Source organism: Tamandua tetradactyla, chromosome 10 (assembly GCF_023851605.1).
Source record: "Tamandua tetradactyla isolate mTamTet1 chromosome 10, mTamTet1.pri, whole genome shotgun sequence".
NCBI lineage: Eukaryota > Metazoa > Chordata > Mammalia > Pilosa > Myrmecophagidae > Tamandua > Tamandua tetradactyla.
This window is the reverse complement of record NC_135336.1, coordinates 68487150-68508809: the sequence shown is the minus strand read 5'-3', so window position 1 is coordinate 68508809 and position 21660 is coordinate 68487150. Positions and strand designations below refer to the sequence as shown.

General features: G+C 34.0%; 1 protein-coding gene and 1 long non-coding RNA gene across 8 annotated transcripts in view; one reads left to right on the top strand and one right to left on the bottom strand.

Moving 5' to 3' along the window:
* Window positions 1-21660, bottom strand: part of ROBO1 (roundabout guidance receptor 1) — a 456386-nt gene that overhangs the window by 88404 nt on the left and 346322 nt on the right. For all 4 annotated transcript variants that reach the window (XM_077118707.1, XM_077118705.1, XM_077118706.1 and 1 more), the window contains exon 7: window positions 699-823. In XM_077118707.1, the coding sequence (XP_076974822.1) occupies window positions 699-823 (125 nt within the window). The remainder of the gene's footprint in view (window positions 1-698; window positions 824-21660) is intronic.
* LOC143648522 (uncharacterized) overlaps window positions 12569-21660 on the top strand; it is a 30549-nt gene continuing 21457 nt past the window's right edge. For 2 of the 4 annotated variants that reach the window (XR_013158598.1, XR_013158600.1), the window contains exons 1-3: window positions 12569-12943; window positions 17691-17743; window positions 18267-18380. This is a non-coding gene — a long non-coding RNA (uncharacterized LOC143648522). Of the gene's footprint in view, window positions 12944-14747; window positions 14902-17690; window positions 17744-18266; window positions 18381-21660 lie in introns of all 4 variants that reach the window. The other 2 variants (XR_013158601.1, XR_013158599.1) reach the window with 2 other exon arrangements.

Here is a 21660-nt window from a genome sequence, read left to right as displayed (position 1 = left end):
ATTTTCAAAGAATTAGAATATACTGTACTGGATGCACAACTACATGATGATACCATGAGCACTGATTGTAAACTTTGAATGATTATATGGGATGTGAATATATATAAATAAAATTGCATAAAAAATAGAATATGCTGTATTTTATTTAGCATGGCATCTATGGTGAAGAAAATTTCATATAGTTTAATGATTCAGAGGACACTGAAAACTTAATGCTTTCAGAGAAATTACACTGAATAATTATCCTGTCTGTACATTATTCAATCTCTTTTTTTTTTGGTGGGGGGTGCATGGTCCAGGAATCGAACCCGGGTCTCCCGCATGGAAGGTGAACATTCTACCATTGAACCATCCGTGTACCTAGCTAGTTAATCTTTCAAGACACAATTCCAGACACCTGAATAATAGAAAATGATAATTGTGTTGACAAATAAAGGGTAGCTTTTTTAAAAATGTAGCTGAATTGAGAGTAAAGGTAAAAGTATACATACTGGCATGCCATAACTAGTCAGGGAAAATTACTTTGAGGAAAAAAAAAAAACAATTAAGAAAATCTTCTCTTAAGCTGAAATCTTCAAGGGCACTCAGAGTTTTCTCAGTTCTAATGTCACAGCTGTATCAATCAATAGTAAGTCAGTTCTCCTCATTATAGCTGGCACGCGTCTTTGTTTTGATAAAAAATGAGGAAAAGGTCATACCTGACTCCCCTCTCTCCTCCAAAAAATAGCCGGTTGAGGGTTTCCGGTTGCTTCACACTGAAAAGTCACAGTTCTTCCCAACGCAACAACCTGGTCACGGGGCTTCACGACAAAATGTGGAGGTTCTAAAGGAGAAGAAATAAATTGTACTGAATCAAACACACAGCTATTTTCCTAACTTAAGCAATTCTCTGATACCACAAATGCTGCCTTTATTTTATATAACATGCTGTACTACAGTACATAACATACTGATTCTCACCCGTAACTTGAAGTGAAAGGGTAAGCACACATAGTAGAACATAAAAGAGTTGTTATATGCAGAGGTTTTTATTACCTGACCTTCTAAGATTAACCTCCATATTAGAAAGAATTCTTGAGCTACAATTTGACCCTTTACATTCAAAATATACCTGAAATTTGTATGAATGAATATTACCTTTTCTCATTTAGAGCTGCTTATTGGCGAAGGTACTTTAATCATCTACACAGGACCCCCTGATGCAGACGGGTCTTAAAATTACTTTAATTTAACTCAAAAGCTCCTGAAATGCGACCGTGCAAATTACAACCATTTACCATCTTCAGGCCAATTACTTGAATAGAAATGAATTTAAAGCAATAGTAGAATCGAATGCCTCCTTCATTTACATAGGCAAGGGCATGTTCAAACAGAATATGTATGGAAATGAAGGCAAATTTGAAACATCTGCTCATCCTGACATTATAAATACTGCCAGCTTTGTCCAAACTGTTTGATTTATACAGACTTAAATGGCCACTTCATCCAGCAGTAAATAGAGTGTCAGAAAATTGTGTCAGTTATACTGAGAGCAGTGGCAGCTGAAAACATTAGGTGTGCTGATGGAGCCATCTCTGAAAAGAAATGCTTATTTTGAGGCTGTGCTTTATACTTGGAAAACAAATATGTACTGAATGTAAGTCTTTTTACTTACTGTTTACACTTTTCTAATTTATTTCTTATCAGCTGTCTGAAACACCTAATCATTCTCCTCTCTTGTCTCAGTTCAGACTGAAGTAAGTGTTTCAAGCCAGATATTTAACAATTTATACAGGGCAGGATTCTTCTAAAATACTGTTTAAGCCTTTTCCTAGTTCTGACTTTTGCTTTAAAAGTTGCTTCTGTTACTTATGTCAGTCACTTGGTGTAACAGCTTGAAGAAAATATGAATAAAAAAAATGATATTCTGATATGCTCACAAAGGCCATCATTCTGCTCACAAGAATGTGACTTATTTGTTAACGATGTCAGCATTTGAAAGGATAGTTTTCTCTCATCTAAGATTCCCTGGCTGACTGCATCTAATATATATTATATAGATAAATACATATAAAATACATGATATATCATATATATATATTCTTTAATTTATGAGTTTCAAAGAAAACATAGCATGACATGATCCTTACTCTGGGGACTTGAGTATGCCGCTCATAAGGACATCAATAGTTATTTAATATGCATATTAATTATATATCAATTTTTAAAACACTTTTTTCAAAAAAAAGGAAAAATAAATGACTTGCCCAAGATTATGTGATGGCAGAACTGAAGAAAGCACTTAGCCCTACTTTTAGATTAGTGTGTTTTCTTCTAAACCCCCTTTTTAAATAGAGGTTTGACAGAAATTATACCATTTGACTAGAAAATTGTATGCGACCTGAAAAATCAGGTCAAATACCTTCAACTGTTTTGTAGCTTATAGGGAAGATTAGAGAAGATTAGAGAAATTTAGGAAGAGAGTTTAGGTTCAATTTAGTAAAATTGAAGTTCTAGCTTATATTTTTTTGGAACTTGTGATTGTAATTGAGTGGTTTACTCATGAATTTTAGCAGACACTATCATTATGCAGGTATAATAATAGGCATTTGCAGCATCACTTGGGGATTTTCCTTCTGTATGCATCCATACAGCAGTGCTCAATTACTCAGTTAAGGGTTGGAGTATTCTGTGTGGAAATCAGACCAAAAAATTAAAAGAGTAGATTGATTGGATGATAAACTAAATCCAGAATAGAGTTTGGTTTGCTTCAATGCAAGAAAACCAAAGATTAATTAAGTGAATGGGAAAATATGACCTACCAATATGTGGGGATTTATTTGAGTAGGAAAAATAAGAAAAAATAAGTGCTCAAACCATTTAGTCAACTACACCCTTTGGCATGTCTAATAATAAAAGCCAGAATCTGTTTCATTTATAAAAAGCCAGTTCTCCTCAAACCTCAAAGACTATTTTGAAAAGAGAGATACAAAACCCTGTGTTAATTATATTTATCCTACAGTAATACAGGATATTTGCCCAGAAAAGAATTTAGTATATTTTGTAATTCTTGGGCCAGCAGCCACAAGACATGTCTTAGAAATGTAAAATTAAAAAAAATCATTTGTCTACACATTTGTTAAATATTTTGTAGGTATATCTAAGAGAAATGGCCGCAAGATGCCTCTCTTCCTCTCCATCTCTCATGCTTCTATCTAGGTTGAGATTGCAAAATATTGTCACAATCGTATACACCTACTTGATGTTTATGATGAAATAATGGAACATTTTTTGAAAGCTACATTTAAATCTGCTATAATTTATATATGCACACACACACACACACACACACACACAACCATGGTAGTAATGTCATGAATTCAGTGCTGAAAATTTGGGAAATTGGATAAGCAAAGAGAAAATAAAGAAAATCTATCCATGCAAAATTGGATCGTACTGTTTTAAAATATGATTCTACAATATCATTTCAATGATGGTTTAATAATCTATATAAGTGTTGCCTTAAATTATGCAACAGTTCCCTAAGTGTACTAAATTTAGATTATTTCTAATTTTCACTATTAAAAAGAGTAGTAAGATTAATATTCTTCCGCAAGCATATTCAAGATTATTTTCTTGATGTAAAATTGCAGGGTAAGAGAATATGTGAAGATACAGAGCATTTAGCACGTATGCCTAAATTGTCTTCGGGACTATTCTATTAACTGACAAATTGCATTTTCTCCAAACCCAACCAACATTGAGCATTAATATACTTGGCAAACTGAGAAGAAAAAGAATCTCTTCTTGAGTGGCATTTTTATATTAATGAAATTAAGCATTTAGTGTAATATTTCCTTGTTATTAATATTCTATTTGTTGTAAGACTGTTTTCATATGCTGGTCATATTTTCTTTTTGATTTCTAAGAATTCTTGACAGTCTAAAATTGTATACATTTCTGTTATATGCTGCAAATATATTTTTACATTTTGTCACAAGTCTTTAAGCTAGTTAGGCATTTTTGCTATTGTAACAATATTTTGCTTTTTAATGTCAAATATTTCAATCATTTCCTTTAAGTTTTCTGTATTTTGTATGGTTATTAAAAATGACTGTTTCTGCCCAAATTACATAACTATTTATCTCCATTTTTGTCCTGTACATCTATGTCCTTATCATTTTCATATTTAAATTTTAAGCCATCCATATTTTTCTATGTATGGGATCATATAGAAAGTGATGTTTTCAAATAACTAGTTTTCACATCATCATTGTTGAACAATCCATCCTATCTGTATTTATATGAAATGTGACACGTAATTTTTTTTTTTTAACATGGGCAGGCACCAGGAATCGAACCCTGGCCTCTCACATGGCAGGCGAGAACTCTGCCACTGTGCACCATCGCCTGCCCTGATGTGTAATTTTTTAACTTAAAGAATGGTGAGTTAGATTCTTTTACTATTAAAATTATTCCCTAGAATACCACTTAGTAAACTCAGGCAAACTTCTCCAAGAATAGTGCTCTAACAATCGTGAAGAGTGATCGGAACTTCTGCAAGTTACTGATGCTTAGAAACCTGATAACGCTTTGTTTATATAGAGTCAAAAGTTTATCAAGGAAAATTTTGATAAATTTTGGACACATCATGTAATTATTTCTCAAATAAAATGAGATGAATCTGACAGAAATTAAAGTGAGTCCGAACAGCCTTAAGTGCAAGGTCAACAGGACTTTTAATGGCTCTTACTGAACCCAATTACAAAAATACAGATAGACATAAATTCATAAATATTTCTTGAGGAAAAAAAATGGCCCAGATATCTCCCGGATACCTACTTTTTGTTATTGTGTAACCCTAATGAGACATAAATTGAAATAGTATGTTACCAAAATACAGTCCACAAACTTATTTCATCACTTATTTGAGGAGTGAAGCAATAAAAGGATGCAGATCACACATCATTTAATAAGACATAAAGTTAGCAACCCCATTACCTTTACTCTTTGTCACAGTTACCCATACTTCCTGCAGACTTTATTCTGTGCAGTCTGTCTTTGTGGCCAATGACAAGTGAAACATGGAGGCTGACTGGTTGAAGGACATGGAAGGGTATGGATGGAAAAGGGAAGAGAAGTTCCAGTCACAGTGACACGGTGATTAGAAGATGGCCAATAAAATGTCAACTTACCAGACCCAACTAAAACAAAAAAAGAAAACATGGAATAAATAAAAATAAAGAAACATGAAGCAAAAAAAAGAAAAATGTAATAAGTTTAGACTTAATGATTCTTCTTTTAAAATAAAATAAAAAATACATTCATATCTGGATATATGACTCATAGTGTCTATGAATGAATATTTGTTAGCATTTTATGCATAATCATGAATAACTTAGATAAAAAATAGAAATGGATCTTAAAATCTCTAGCATGATTAAGAGGCAAAACTACAATGGATGTTACCTTTAAAATTATAAAACACTATCCAACGACTTTACATTTTGCTACCAGATGACAGGGTTTGATAACGATATATGCAATGGATTTAAAAGCACCATGAATCTCAACTGCTAATGAAACATTAGAAATCAAAATCAAGCATCTTAATCAAAGATAAAAAAGTGCTAATTCCCATAACTCCACCATCAGATTAATTTTTAAAAGGCTCATGCTGACAAAGATATTCTGTTAAAATAATGCTTCTCCAATTGAATATGCATACAAATCATCCGGGAATCTCGTTAAAATACAGATTCCTTATTCTCTAGGTCAGGGGTGCGGCCTGAGATTTTGCATTTCTAATAAACACCCAGGTGATGGCTGTACTGCTGATTTATAACCATATGTCATCATGACCGTATGTTGAGTAGCAAGGCTATTAAATGGTGTTACATTTAAATTCTTGCATATTTTGAATTGAGAAGACACATAGAAAATTGTGAATAAATTATGAAAACAGAGAAAACTTTATAACCCAATCTTAAAACATAATCACATCGCCTGTTTTTAATGCTGAAACACCACACATTTTAATATGGAAGGCTCAAGACATGCATATTAAAAATACTTGAAAACTATTGCTTTGTTTCTTCTTTATATTGGAAAAAACGGTGATTACTGTCAAATGCAGAACATTCTCATAATCGCCCAGTTGACACCTCCAGTACATTTTATTCAAGTAACTCCCATATCTTTCAGCAAGCCAAAATTAATTAGACCCTATATACACTCTGGTAGGTTAAACAAATGAATTATGTGAAGGGCTGCAGCTCTGAAAAGGTACATTTACAAAACAGAGACAAAAGTTCCCTAGCATATTGTTACAACGCCTGAAATCTGCAAAGGTAATTCAGAAACATGTTTTAAATTTCCTTCAAAGTGAAATAGTTTGCCTTTTTACTCTAAAGAGGAAACTTTATGCACAATTTTTCATGCATTCAGTTTTAAAAAGTTTAAAAACAAACAAAAATTTCCCATTTACTCGGGCATAAATTTTTTTTAGCATCATTCACTGTGCTATCCAAATTTAAAGAGCAAATGGAACAAATAGAACACGTTTACATTACTTGATACTTTACAGATGAAGTGTTTTTAATGACAGAAGAAATATTTAGGAACTACATGAGAGAGAACCTGAATTTAAGTGTAGTATAAAAGCGTGAAAAGAGAATTTTGCTTTGGGGTATGGGAAAAGATGCTGAATCTCATTAGACTGTATAGTCAAAATACAGACTTATTTAAAACTAGGGGACTAGAGAAATCATTCTTAAATATTTTCTAGTCATATATTTTTAGCAATTTAAAATTTCTTAAAAATTTCAAAAGTACCCAACATATAAGAAAAAAGAAAATAATTGGAAAACAGCTCATTTAAAATATAAAAAGGGCCCCTCATTGCTTTTAAGTTTTATTAGCAATTAAAGCATAGTAGAATCTTGTTTTTTAATCTCCAGAATGTTTAAAATTTCAGACTAATGCATTTGTTTATTATATCAATAGCAAATCTATAGGATATTTTATAGTCAGTTATGGACCTTAAAAGTTATCTAAGAACACCATCTAACATAGAAGCTTCCAAAACATCAGAAGTTTTGGTGAGCTCCTATCTTGAATGGTCATTCAAGATTTTAAAATCATGATTATTAGCAAATTATTATTCTTATCTAGGTGAAACCCTGCCTATCACAATTTAACCTACCATTTTCATTTGTTTTAGTTTCGGCAAACAAATCCTTTTATTTATTTTATGAAAATTACCATCCCTAACTTTCCGTTCTGAAGAATAAATGATGGAAATTTCTTCAAGTCTTTCTTATATTTCTCTACATTTTTCTATGGTCCAGGTGAAAAGATTTTCTTTCCATATACAGAGCAGGGAACTTTCTATACAGCAGATAGTACCCATTATTGCCCAGTTGGGTTCTATACATAAAGAGGAGAAGGAAAGGCTGAGTGACTTCGATCCTATTCAGTCATTATCCTCTACAGCTCCTTGGTCCTAGGAGGCTTCCCCCCCACCCTCCTCAATTTGTTTTCTTTCTACTTTCAAAGCTCAGAGCATCTCTATCCCAACTCTCTTTTCTCACTAAGGAAGAGGAAAAGGCTGCCTGTCTCTCTCTCCAATAAAACAATAAAACCATAAAATTTTAGAGCTGGAAGTGACCTTAGAACTTATCAGTCTAACCTTCTCCTTTTTTACTCAAGAAAACATAAACTGTTAAATAACTTTCTCAAGGCCACAGATGGCTAGCCAAGGGTTCTTGATAAATCCAGGACTCTGTATAAACTTTTCTACTAGTTAGTCAGCTCAGGTAGAAGCAGGAAGACACAACATGTGTTATTTTACACTTAAACTCTCCTAAATTGTTTACTCTGTCTAAAATCACTACTACCTGGGTATATGATATTTTCAAAAAGATTTCCTCACATTAACAATCTTTTAAGAAACTTTAGCTACGCTTTTAAAAAGACACGTAAAACTAAAAAAGTGATAGGAAAACAGACTCATAGCTTTGGAAAAAATTCAGGCTTTTGGAACAAAAATAAATGTGATAAAATATTTAAAGGTGAATCAATTTTAATCATTCCATTATACAAAATCATTACAAATTTAATAAAATAATCATCTTTTTTGAAACTTGAAAACAAACATTTTAGAACAAAATTTTTTTAGCTAAACATGTCAAAATAGGAATGCAAAATATCTTTCAAAATATATTTTGTAAGATATTAAAACTTGCCATTTTCTTTACCATAGCAATATTTCCAGATTACAAGCTATTTCTAGTAATAGCTCTAAAATTTTTTATATTGGAGAAACTTTGGAAGGGTTGAGAGTTTAGGGAACTTGCCACAAAACCAAACTCATAAACAAAGCACAATATTTCCAACTAGACTGTATGTTGTATGTGTGTGTTTTTTGGTGGGGGAAAATATCTATGCATATATTAGATATGCATAGATAGTATGCATATCTAATATATATATTATATCTATTATAGATATATTATATGCATAATATGCATATCTAATATATATATTATACATACAAATGTAAGTATTGTATGTATATAGATTATATAATTATAAAACATTTTTCTGCCTTTTAAATTCAGAAGATAAAAATGGCTATCTATCTAAAAATATTAGGAGATATACAGATATTATATAATTGACAGATAGTTTTTCTTAAAAAAACAACTGTTTAAAAAGTTTGGAACAAATTAGCTTCTCTCATATGTACAAGCACATACTAAATACTTAGAATAAGGAACAGTTTTCCTCTTTTGAATGTCAAAGTGCTCAAATTATCTAATTACTTCAAAATCTTCTATATTTTAAGAGTATTCATTATTTAGGCAACACTCTTTAGGTATAAATAAAATAAGAAGTCTATTCTTAAGCTTAGAGAGAAAGATACTAAAAAGGGAAGGTAGAAAGGAACAAAACAAGGAAAAAAGGAATAGAGAAGAACAAGGAGGAGGACGATAGAAGGACAAAAGGGCAGAAAGAAGGAAGGAAAGGAGAAAAGGATGGAGGAAAAAAGAAGACTCTGCATATTTCTTTTATCTGCTTGTCATATGTAGGAGACATGAGCCAGAAAGATAAATGTCTTGAAAAAAAAATTATATGGATGCTGGAGGAAGAGACTTTTTCTTTTTCTGTTAGAAGAAAATAAGCCAGCTAACAAATACTTAAAAAGTCTTTAGATTAGCTTTAATAAATACAAGAACCAACCAGTCTCGATAATTACTTAGGCAGACAAGAAGATAATGGGCCTAAATAATAGCACAAATAACTTAGGGAGTGTATAGAGAAGACACAGTTAACAATAAAGGTCACTGAACCATGAATTGGTTGTCAATTGTGATGTCTCTAAAGGTCTTTAAAAATGGGATTTATTTCCATTTTGCTACAAGAGTTTAGATATAACCCTGTCTTATGAAGAGACAGAGTAGTTGACTCAAAGTACTCTCTATGCTATGATTTTAAGAGTACAGAAATTCAGATGGAAAGCATGACAACTGATGTTTCTTTCTGTCCCCAATATTTTCACTTCAGATTTTGTATATACAATTGCATGCTCTACGAGAAAAAATCCACAAACATACTTCTTCAGATAATATTGCCTTCAATTGATGAAGTGCTTTGTATGCATAGCTCATATGATAAATCCAGTGGACATCAGGAAATTCCAAGAAAGTAAAATATTTTTCTATATTATCACAATATTGTGATAAAGATTTTGGGATTTTCACATTGAAATCTGAATTTCTGAAAGACATTGGCAAGTAAATCCTACTTGATTCTTACAAGTTAAGGTACTGAGATTCTTTACTGTTAATGATGGGCATACATCCCTTTAACATGTAATGACAGAAGACTGTCACAGTATTTAGGCTTAAAATAATTTAGATATTTTAAGCTCTAGAATGACTTTATTGATGCCATAGCTAAATTAAATTTTGTCTATGGTAAGACAAATTAACATATTATTATTAGAATATTAGTATATCAGAGAACAGCAAATTTCCTGAATGAGTTCTAAGTGGAGACAACTTGACCCTGGAATTCTGCTAATTATTAAGTATCAGTTTCCATTATTTTTAGCCACATCATAATAGTCTTCAATGTGATTTTTTTTTCATTCTCATCTACAGTGCTTTTGAACACAGGGCTCAATGAACAAATGTGACAGACTAGAATTATAGATACTGCATTCCAAAAGAATATGAATGGAGTAAAATAGTGGGCTGCAAGATTATCAGCAAGAAACATGTCTTAAATAAGAGAAAGGAACACTCACATTTTCAAGTAATAAAGCTATCTGCATTTGAACCAACAAAACTTAGTTATTGGTATACTGGAGAATATATGATACTCATGAATGATAATATCTCTAACAATTAAAAACACCTAGGCTTTTTTTTTTTAATATTAGGTATAATTTCTTTGGAGGGAAAAGATTTAATTTATCAATAAAGGCTGTTGTTGTGACTTTCAATGTTCAGACATAAAAGTAGAGTGATTAGGGGGCATTTTTAGAATATATTAAATGAGTATAATTTCATTTTCACACTACTCTGTACATCAGTGTTCCTGGAGATGATCTTAGCTGTCATGAATGGGGGTGGGGATGGGGGAAGAAGAGCCCAGTGTACAAGCATGTTGCAGGAATTGGTCTCGGATGCTGCTAAACATCCTCTAGTGCACAAGAGAGCCACACAACAATACTATCTGGCCCCAAATAGTAATAGTGCCAAGGCTAAGAAACCCCGCTGTGGAGTATCAATTTAACTTAAAATTTATCACAACACTAACAAATATTTATTTTTTCCTCTCAAATATGCACAGAGTCTTTAGCAAAACGCCTGATAAATCCTGGGTACTATCTCTGTGCTGCTTTGAAAAAATGTATGAACTCTAGAAAAGGTATGTTTTAATCAAAATCCCATTTCGTAATGGCTTACGAATAATCCCTATTCAATACTGTATGTTTGACTCTGTAATTAGATCATCTCCCTGGAGATGTATCCCAATCAAGAGTGGTTGTTCAACTGGATTAGGGGAGATGTGTCTCCACCCATCTGAGTGGGTCTTGATTAGTTTCTGGAGTCCTATAAAAGAGGAAACATTTTGGAGAATGAGAGATTCAGAGAGAGCAGAGCAGAAGGACATAGCCACAAGAAGCAGAGTCCACCAGCCAGCGACCTTTGGCGATGAAGAAGGAAAACATCTCCCGGGGAGCTTCATGAAACCGGAAGCCAGGAGAGAAAGCTAGCAGATGACGCTGCATTCGCCATGTGCCCTTCCAGCTGAGAGACAAGCCCTGACTGTGTTCACCTTGTGCCTTCACACTTGAGAGAGAAACCCTGAACCTCATCGGCCTTTTTGAACCAAGGTACTTCTCCCTGGATGCCTTAGAGTGGACATTTCTATAGACTTGCTTTAATTGGAACATTTTCTCAGCCTTAGAACTGTAAAACTAGCAATTTATTAAATTCCCCTTTTTAAAAGCCATTCCATTTCTGGTATACTGCATTCCGGCAGCTAGCAAACTAGGACAATCTCCTTTCATTCACCTTCTATTTCTCTCCACTTCCCCAAAACCAATAAGTATTAAATGGTGAGACCAACCTATTTGCCTACAAAAGAGCCCAGGATTCAAACGCAGAAATTTATGGCAATGTGTGTGCCTTCTAACACATAGGATCTCAGGATCATAATTTTGATGTTAATATTCCTTAAATCAGTTTAGAAAGCCAGAAACCTACCTTTCTCTCTCTCTCCTCTTTGGGTTACACAATCCATTGCCCAATTCCATAGCTTTTATTTGTAACTACTTCTTTCTATCTACCTCTACTCCTCTATTGCACAGCCACTCCGACCCAAGCTGTCCAATAGCAATGTATTCCAAATGGTGAAACTATCCATGCTGGCTTCTCCACTGAAATCTCCACAATACCACCAGAGTGATTAAACAACAAACATTTAATCTAATGACATTACTTTTTTTTCTTATAGTCCTTTAATATGTCCCTGTCACCTCCTCTGTCTCCCTAACCTATATCCACGCAGGATCTGTTTATGCTGGTATCCTCTTCTCTCACCTATTTAATTTCTACTCACCCTTAAGCTCCCAGCTGGAAAAAAAAAAAAAGCTTCTCTAAGGCACTATCTCTAAATTTGATACTACATCATATCAGAACGCTACATATTTTTATTAGCAACCTTACTTTATCTCCATAGCATTTATTATAGTTTATAATTATATTATGATTATTTTATAGATGTTTGCTCTCCAAATTAGCCTTCAATATCCCTGAAAGTAAATACTTAGCCATTTTGTTTGCCATCTTTTCTTTCCAAGTTACCAATGTGAGGGTGTTATTCACATTGTAAATATCTGTTGAAAGAATGAGCAGAAGATGAGAATGTTCCTATCACTCGGTTGAAAGTACTTTCTTCCTTCTTGGCATGCTTACATCTTTATGGACACATTTTTCAGATTCAGCTCGTACTCTAGATACCTGTTTGTATATCTCTTGTTCTAGACCATAAGAGCCTTTGTGAGGTCAGAACCCATATTTTAGTCATCTGTGCATTCTTCTGAGTACCCAGCATATTATTTTGTTTGTAGAAAGTATTCAAGAATTTGCTATTTTGAAAATCTGGAATATCTATCTGGCATATTTCATGAATGGTCAAGAGTTGAGGTATATGATGGTGTAGAGATAAAATTACTTAACTGATAGTTAAGCAATTTTGGATCAAGATCCTCTCCAAAATTAATTAGATCTGTGATCTTGCCTACTCATTCACATAACCATTTCTCATCTCGGTTTAATAATAAAGAGCCATAGATGCTAGCCAACCATGTGGCAGATACTCTACTGGAATCCCTCCCAGCAATTCTGTAAAGAAGAGTTCAGTAAACTTTTTTAAGGCCACACACCAGGTAAGAAATGGAAGATTGGAATTCAACTCTATACAGCTTTTAAAAGTCCTTACTCTTTTTACTATATTGCATGGCTTATTTCCCTGACCTACAAAACTCTTTCACAAGAAATAATTTAAATGAACAATACATGTGTCAATGTATTAGACAAATGTAGATACATAATCATTCTGTTTATTTATGGGCAGTTATCACACATATAAAAAAAGTTTTTTGTGGGGGTGATCTAATACACACTTTATTTTCTCAAAAAACCAATGTCAAAACAGCCAATTCCATCTCATAAAAGTGTATTATGCAACCTTTTAGACCAGTCACTGCAATGTCAAATAGAAGCAGTCATATAATCATATTTTGCTATATATAATAAAAGTGTCTCCAACTTCAGTTTTCTCATCTGCAAAACATAGAGCTGAGGTACGTGATTTTTTGGCCCCAGTTCATGTCTAAAACTGGAAGCCCTAACCTAGTATAGATTCACATAATCTAATCTTTATTCTCAAGTAATTTAAATAAGGCCAAAATTATTTATCATATATTTTTAGTAATTAAGTAAAACACCCAAGGAAAAACACAAGAGCATGTCTCATCTCTTTTATCAATAATCTAGAAGTACACTGAATGAAATGACTAGTCCACCACCTACAAAGTTAACTTTTTACAGGTACTTTTGTAAAATGGCCACATCTACCAGTTTTAATTGTGCATTGTTCTAAATTCTCTCCTAGTAACATCAACTTTACAAAATAAATGTACTAAAGCTAAAGCTAACTTTAACCATTTATGGATTTTCCTGCCCTTGTAAATGTGCTATAAAGTCATTACTCAGCTATTTATTTTGCTTTATACTTATTTCAGTATTTTCTGCAGGTGTGTTTATGCTGGCACATTATTTATCAAATAGTGAGAGTAATAGTGTAAAAGCAAATTCAAGTACTTGTGGTATTTTAATCATTCTGCTAACTTTAGATATATTACAAAGCAGTAACTTCCAATTTATACAGAATCTTAAAAATACCAAAATAAATACACATATTTTAAAATTACTGAAATTAGGCTCATAGAACACCAATACACATAATCATAAAAGTGTCACTATTCTTCAGATGATCCTGATGTTTGGAATATGAGGAAATGATGTGTGAATCTACAAAGAATGAATACTTCTCAGCATAATTATTAAAGTTGCGCATAGCCATCAAAATAACAAATGAGGGGCGGGCCGCGGTGGCTCAGCGGGCAAGAGTGCTTGCCTGCCATGCCGGAGGACCCCGGTTCGATTCCCGGCCCCAGCCCATGTAAAAAACAAACAAACAAACAAAATATAATAAAAATAAGAAAATGTTTAAAGATGTTTCCCTTTCTTCCTCCCTTCCTTCCTTCTATCCTTCCTTCCTTCTCTGTCTTTCTTTAAAAAAAAAAAAAAAAAAAATAACAAATGAAAAATTAAAATCAATAGTTACAGATGCATGAAAAAGTCAACTTTTCAATGATTTTGCATCTTTTTTTGTGTGTTTATATTCAGAAAAAGGTGTTCTTAATGTCAAATAGGCTATCACTACTCTTTATGAAACAATGAATTATTTCAATTACATTATGTCCCACCATTTCTTGATAAAGCAGAATATGTTAATGCGAATTAACTAGGAATGATTTTATATTAAATGATCCACAATAGCAGAAAATAATTCCAAATCTTAAAATTGTGTGAGATTTTTGGCAATGCACATATTGTTTTCAAACAAGCTACATGTCAAAAACTGAAGCAAAAAAACTGATTTATTTCTTCAAATTTCATTTTCAGGGATAGTAGTTTGTATTTCAGAGCCGCACACACCTCGATTACATAAATTTCCATACTGACGCCATGTATTTTGGAATGTAGGTTGCTAAAGATAGTTGATAAGTTATACATCGATATAACCGGGCTGAGGGAAATGTTATCCACCATTATGTAGGTGAGTAAATCACAACGAAGCTCAGAACATAATGGAAAGTCTAAGATGTGTTATTTGCTAGAGTGATGCTGTGATATTATTTGCTACAGAAATTGTCTTATGTGATGATTATTTCTTATACCTGCCTATTCTACTTACTTCTTCAAATATTTGTCTGGCACATACATTCAGAAAGTCTTCCAAATTCTTTTGGGAATGCTACATGGTAAATACTTTTTCTTTTAATTAATTTTTAAAACCTAATCAGCCCGTTCAAAATAACTGAAAGCAATCCAAAACTTTTCTGATGAGTGACAGAAATCTAAGAGAATTTCACATCTGTGGCAGTCAATAGGGTTAAAATAGTTATGACACAAGAGAAGTCCTTTACTTTATCCTTCCTGGAAGAAAAAATGGCAAAGAATTCATGGGCCAAATTGCTGCTTGGTCTCAATCAAATCACACAGCATAAAAACCAGGAGGAGTGGAATTCAGTATCCTATTTATGCCATTGGATCAGAACAGGTAACGGAGGGAATCATTCTCACTAATTGTTCTCTTATTAATTTCTATCATGGGACTTCTTTAGACCGCTTAGCTGATGACATCTTACTTTCAGCATGCTTACAGACAGCTCAGGTGGCAATACTAATTCCTTAAAAGTCTCCAATCACATTGTCATTTTCTTTTTACAAGCTTAAATCTCTTTTTACCATGAGCCCCTCAAGTCCTTGGTTGATTGTTTTTTTTAACTGTCACTTTTCTAACTAAAAAACCAAACACAAATAAACAAACAAATGCAGCAACTCCATTAAGGGAGATATTTGGAATAAAATTCTTAAGTCCGGCTTAACAGTATCAGTACACACAGAAGGTACATACAGGAAGTGGTAAATGCATGTGATACACGTACATTACATAATTACATACATTATCCCCCTACTCCTATCCTGAAGCACTGTTTATTGTTAGCACTACTAACTTTCCTGGGCCTCTGTGGATCACTGCCAGATGTCCTGAAAGAATCATTCCCCCAAAACCAGTTCCACTATAATCCTGTCACAGCCTGGCAAAATTGTCACACACATATCAAGGTTGTAAAGTCATAAAGTAAAGCTTTGGGGGTCTCATAATATGTGTTCCATCAAAATGTGGATGAATTCACAGTTTTTAACCAGGGTCTTGGATTATAGTAAACCTAGCTTGAACCTGCAAAAAGGCCCCTTGACACTATTAGTTTTGGCTTTGACTCAAATAACCTCGTTAATGGTCAGAAACAATACACCATTATACTGCCAGCTTTTCTGAAATAAGCAACTTAAGGAAACTATTCCAACAAATGATTTCAATGAAGTCCACATCAAAGAAAGGAGATCCAGAACTGAAGTGTCCAGTTTTTTTCTTTCTTTTACGCCTAGATCTCAAACTAAAAAGTCATGCGACCCTTTCACAAAGATCTCGCTAGCTGATAGAAAGTTAAACATAGTGAACCCTAATTACTGACCCTCCCACAGATTTACAAAATACGCCTTCCTTCCCCCAAGTTTGTTTTTGAATGCAAGTTCATTATAGTTGATCATCTACTACTAGCAATATAATCTACAGTAATCTATACTGTTTTGGTTTTACCTGTATTTTCTTTTCACATTCTAAAAATAATCATCTGCCTAGTGATCCATTTAAAAAGGGCACATTCACATGGCACTGTGTAAGATGAACACATTTCTTGGTTCTCTTCAAAGTTGTTATTTCCCGTCTTAGAAAATGGTCACATACACACTGAGGCACATTTCTTCTAATTGATTATGCCTTCTGATCCATTTTTGAGACTTTTACAAATTTAAATTATATAGAGGTTATTACTGGAGACTATCTACATTATTTTTATCTTCAGTTTATTCAATGTTCCAACATATGGATTATATTTATGGAACAAGCAGTGAAAGGATTCAATATTATTCACTCTATCAGGAAATGCAGCAGCTTTGAACACACCAGGAGGAATAATAATTATGTTTAAGGATCAAAGGGAATCATGTTAATTATGGATCTCTTTAATCAAAAAGCAAACTTATTTGGGTCTCAAGTGCATATCAAATGCACATAATTAATACCAAAAATGTATTTTAACTAACGGCAGATTTTTCGTATTATAGCTCATTTATCCACTGTCGCCTAAAACAACTAAAATAAAAAAATGACCTTTTTTGTTAACTTCAGTTACAGAAGCTTTTATAGTCATTATTTGTTGAAAGTATTTATTTTGTGTCTTTGTAAAGAATTACAGTTAGCATTTCAGGAGATGCACACACCAATCTGATCTAAATTATTTAAATGTTTAGTCATTGGCAGCTAAAGGCACTGGAGATACACGAAGTCCTGGTTCTGACACATACAACATAAGAGACATCTAAGTGTGCTGTTGTCATTTTCTACTTCTCTTTCTCCTCCACTTCCTGGACTTCCTCTTTCTCCTCCTAGTGTGTTGTCATCTCCTCTTCCTCCTCCTCCTCCTCTTCCTCCTCTCTCTGCTCTTCCTCCTTGGCTCCTTTTCCTTCTGCCCCTCTTCCTCCTTCTTCTCCCTCTCCTTCATGTCATCCTCATTTATTGAGCAGTCAAAAGCTTTACACAATGTGCTAAGCAATTTGGGGCCATTAGATCATTTAACACCTACAACCGTCCTTAGAGGGAAGCATTTTCAACCATTTTACAGATGAGAAAACTGAAATTCTTTTGTTAATTATCTCATTAGGGTCTTCCTATCAGTTTGATGATGTTTATATTACATGCACATTCATTTTTTTCAACAGATAAGCAAAGGAATTCAGAGAATTTGAAGGACTTGCCTAGAATCCCACAGCTGGTATGTAACTTGCTTCACTCATCAGAAAATATTTCCTAACACTAAGGATGTGCCAATGATACAGTAAGCATCAAGGCTAAGAATGCAAAGAAAATGAAGTGTGTCCCCATGGAACCATGGAGATAAATATTGAAATGTGATAAAGGCAGTGAAAGCTTCCAATGGGTAAATATGAATGGGAGACACCTAACCTGCATTAGGGTGGAGAGTATCGAAAGACCTGCCTGAAAGATGTTTATCTGAGCTGAGTTCAAGTATAGGAACATTTAGCAAGTAGCAGATGAGACAGATGAGGATGAGGCATATTAGACCATGGAGTCAACATAAGAAAAAGCCCGGCTGTGAGCTATACGGAAAAAAATATATAAGCAACATAGTGATACATGACTAAGAGGAGTAGGAAGAGAGAAGGCTAGGGAACTTAGGCAGAGTACCATTAAGTAATTTGGATCTTATCCTGGACAGCCGGGAACCACAAAAATGTTTTATAGAAGGAATTAATCTAATTGGATTTCTGTTTTAGATCCATGAAACTGTTGTGTAGAGAGTGAATTCTATGGGACAAGATGGAAGAAAGAGAAGGAATAAAAATAACACTTTTATGGTGAGATTAAAACAAATAGGTCTGCATTGGAAGGTAAGAGAGACAGTAAGCTATTTGAGAAATATTTAAAAGGAAAAATCATCAGGACTTTGTGGTAATTGTTTAGATGCAAAATGTGAAAAAGGGAGCATAAAGGATGACCCTCAGATTTCTACCAGGTGTGTCTTGGCAGCTAGCTTTGCCACCAACTAATAGGAAAATATGGGCACATTCAGCTGCTAATGCCTAGACTGCTCTTACTTTCACTGCATCCCTGTGTACTCACACCAAGGTTAGTACTAACTTAAAAGCCTAGAAAACTCTCTGACCGCTGCTTCTTGTTTACTGAAATTCATAACTACTCAATTCCTAGTTCATTCAGACATTAAATAAGGGGTCAATTGTAAAGTGTAGTGTCCTAGATAATTCAGCAAAGCTTGTTTGAAGCATGTACTCTCTTCACCGGCAGCAAGGAGAGAGGTTCTAGGAAACAGCCCATTAGCAGCAACTGAGACAGCCTTTTCTTCTGCCTTTGTGTCTCCTTTGTCTTATGCCAATCTTAGGCTGTAAGGCTCAGCCTTCCAGAAGCTGTCACTCTCTAATCAATCCTAATGAGGAAGCACTATGTCCTTTTAGAGCATAGTCAGCATAAATACTTCTGGGAAGCAGCGGACAAAATGAGAATTTTTCAAAATTGAATAGAAAGCACATCGATTCCTTTGATGATTCATTTTAACATTTCAATTGTCTGCCCCTGGGTAAATTTAAGAACATGATAACCTAATGTACAATATCCTATTTTATAATTCAAAAAAATAAAACATGATGACATTCAGAGAATGGAGTACTTCCACATTGAGGGGGGAAATTAGACAAGCACTTATGGGAAAAGAACTGAGATTTCATAGATATCCCATCCTGGTAACAGACCTTTACCTGGGTTTACCGATGCTTGGCACTGGTTTTTTAGCAGCTGTTTCTTAGGGTCAGAAAACACAGAAAGGTAACTGTTACTTGAGCTTCAAAAAATAACTGGTGCCTGTGCGAAGCTTGAAAAGGAGTGCATTGGGGTGTGAACTGAGATCTAAATGTGCAGCTTTCTCTGTCCAGCGGGCCCACCGCTCAGGCCTAAAGGCAAACAGTAAGACTAAATGTCTTTTAGTTCCTATTGTAAGAGGACAGACAAAAATGAGATTAGATTTTCTTAATGACTCAACTCGAGGAAGATAAAATGTGATTGCTTGGGAAAGGGCTGGTGTCTGGAAGCCCATTTTCAGTTCAGTTTTCTGTGGCACACACAGCCGTGGAAACATGATCACTCTGGTGAGAGAGAGTTACAACTTTACTTTGGAAATGAAATTGTGGCGGTAATAAGAGCTGCTTTATCTGTGAAGTTGCAAGGGAAGTAGAAAGATTAATAATGCCATCTAGTTCGCCCTGTTTGAGCAATGAGTATCAATGAAGCTGAGAATCATAAAATATCTCAGAGACTGAGGATAAAAAGTGAAGTGAGAGAAACGAAAAGTTTAAACTAAACTCCACTTGGTATTCTCTTCCATCGTTCTTTGGAGGTAGCATTCCTCAAAAATACAATGAATTTGAAAAACTATCAACATGACTGTCATCATAAATAAATAATTAATTTTAAAGACTTGGCTAATAATAGAACACTAAGTAAAATTATTTTTCTTTTACGTGTGTTTACAAATATTTTTTGCTTTTTTTTTTTTTATATGCTGTATGGCGAGGTCACATTTCATTCTTTTTTTCCCCCCATGGGAGTATCCCGTTACTGCAGCACCATTTGTTGAATTTTTTTGTTGTTGTTTGTTTTTTTTTTTTTTTTTACCTCACATGCAGCTTCATTCAGTGTTTTAACATAATTGCATTACAGTTGGGTAGTATTGTGCTGTCCATTTCTGAGTTTTTATATCCAGTCCCGTTGTACAGTCTGCATCCCTTCAGCTCCAATTATCCCTTCTCTTTTTTTTTTTTTAATTAACGGAAAAAAAGAAATTAACCCAACATTTAGAGATCATACCATTCTACATATGCAATCATTAATTCTTAACATCATCACATAGATGCATGATCATCATTTCTTAGTACATTTGCATTGGTTTAGAAGAACTAGCAACATAACCGAAAAAGATATAGAATGTTAATATAGAGAAAAAAATAAAAGTAATAACAGTAAAAACAAAACAAAACAAAACAAAACAAAACAAAAACCTATAGCTCAGATGCAGCTTCATTCAGTGTTTTAACATGATTACTTTACAATTAGGTATTATTGTGCTGTCCATTTTTGAGTTTTTGTATCTAGTCCTGTTGCACAGTCTGCATCCCTTCAGCTTCAATTACCCATTGTCTTACCCTGTTTCTAACTCCTGCTGAACTCTGTTACCAATGACATATTTCAAGTTTATTCTCGAATGTCCGTTCACATCAGTGGGACCATACAGTATTTGTCCTTTAGTTTTTGGCTGGATTCACTCAGCATAATATTCTCTAGGTCCATCCATGTTATTACATGGTTCATAAGTTTATCTTGTCTTAAAGCTGCATAATATTCCATCGTATGTATATACCACAGTTTGTTTAGCCACTCTTCTGTTGATGGACATTTTGGCTGTTTCCATCTCTTTGCAGTTGTAAATAATGCTGCTATAAACATTGGTGTGCAAATGTCCGTTTGTGTCTTTGCCCTTAAGTCCTTTGAGTAGATACCTAGCAATGGTATTGCTGGGTCGTATGGCAATTCTATATTCAGCTTTTTGAGGAACCGCCAAACTGCCTTCCACAGTGGTTGCACCCTTTGACATTCCCACCAACAGTGGATAAGTGTGCCTCTTTCTCTGCATCCTCTCCAGCACTTGTCATTTTCTGTTTTGTTGATAATGGCCATTCTGGTGGGTGTGAGATGATATCTCATTGTGGTTTTGATTTGCATTTCTCTAATGGCCAGGGACATTGAGCATCTCTTCATGTGCCTCTTGGCCATCCGTATTTCCTCTTCTGAGAGGTGTCTGTTCAAGTCTTTTTCCCATTTTGTAATTGGGTTGGCTGTCTTTTTGTTGTTGAGATGAACAATCTCTTTATAAATTCTGGATACTAGACCTTTATCTGATATATCATTTCCAAATATTGTCTCCCATTGTGAAGGCTGTCTTTCTACTTTCTTGATGAAGTTCTTTGATGCACAAAAGTGTTTAATTTTGAGGAGTTCCCATTTATTTATTTTCTTCTTCAGTGCTCTTGCTTTAGGTTTAAGGTCCATAAAACTGCCTCCAGTTGTAAGATCCATAAGATATCTCCCAACATTTTCCTCTAA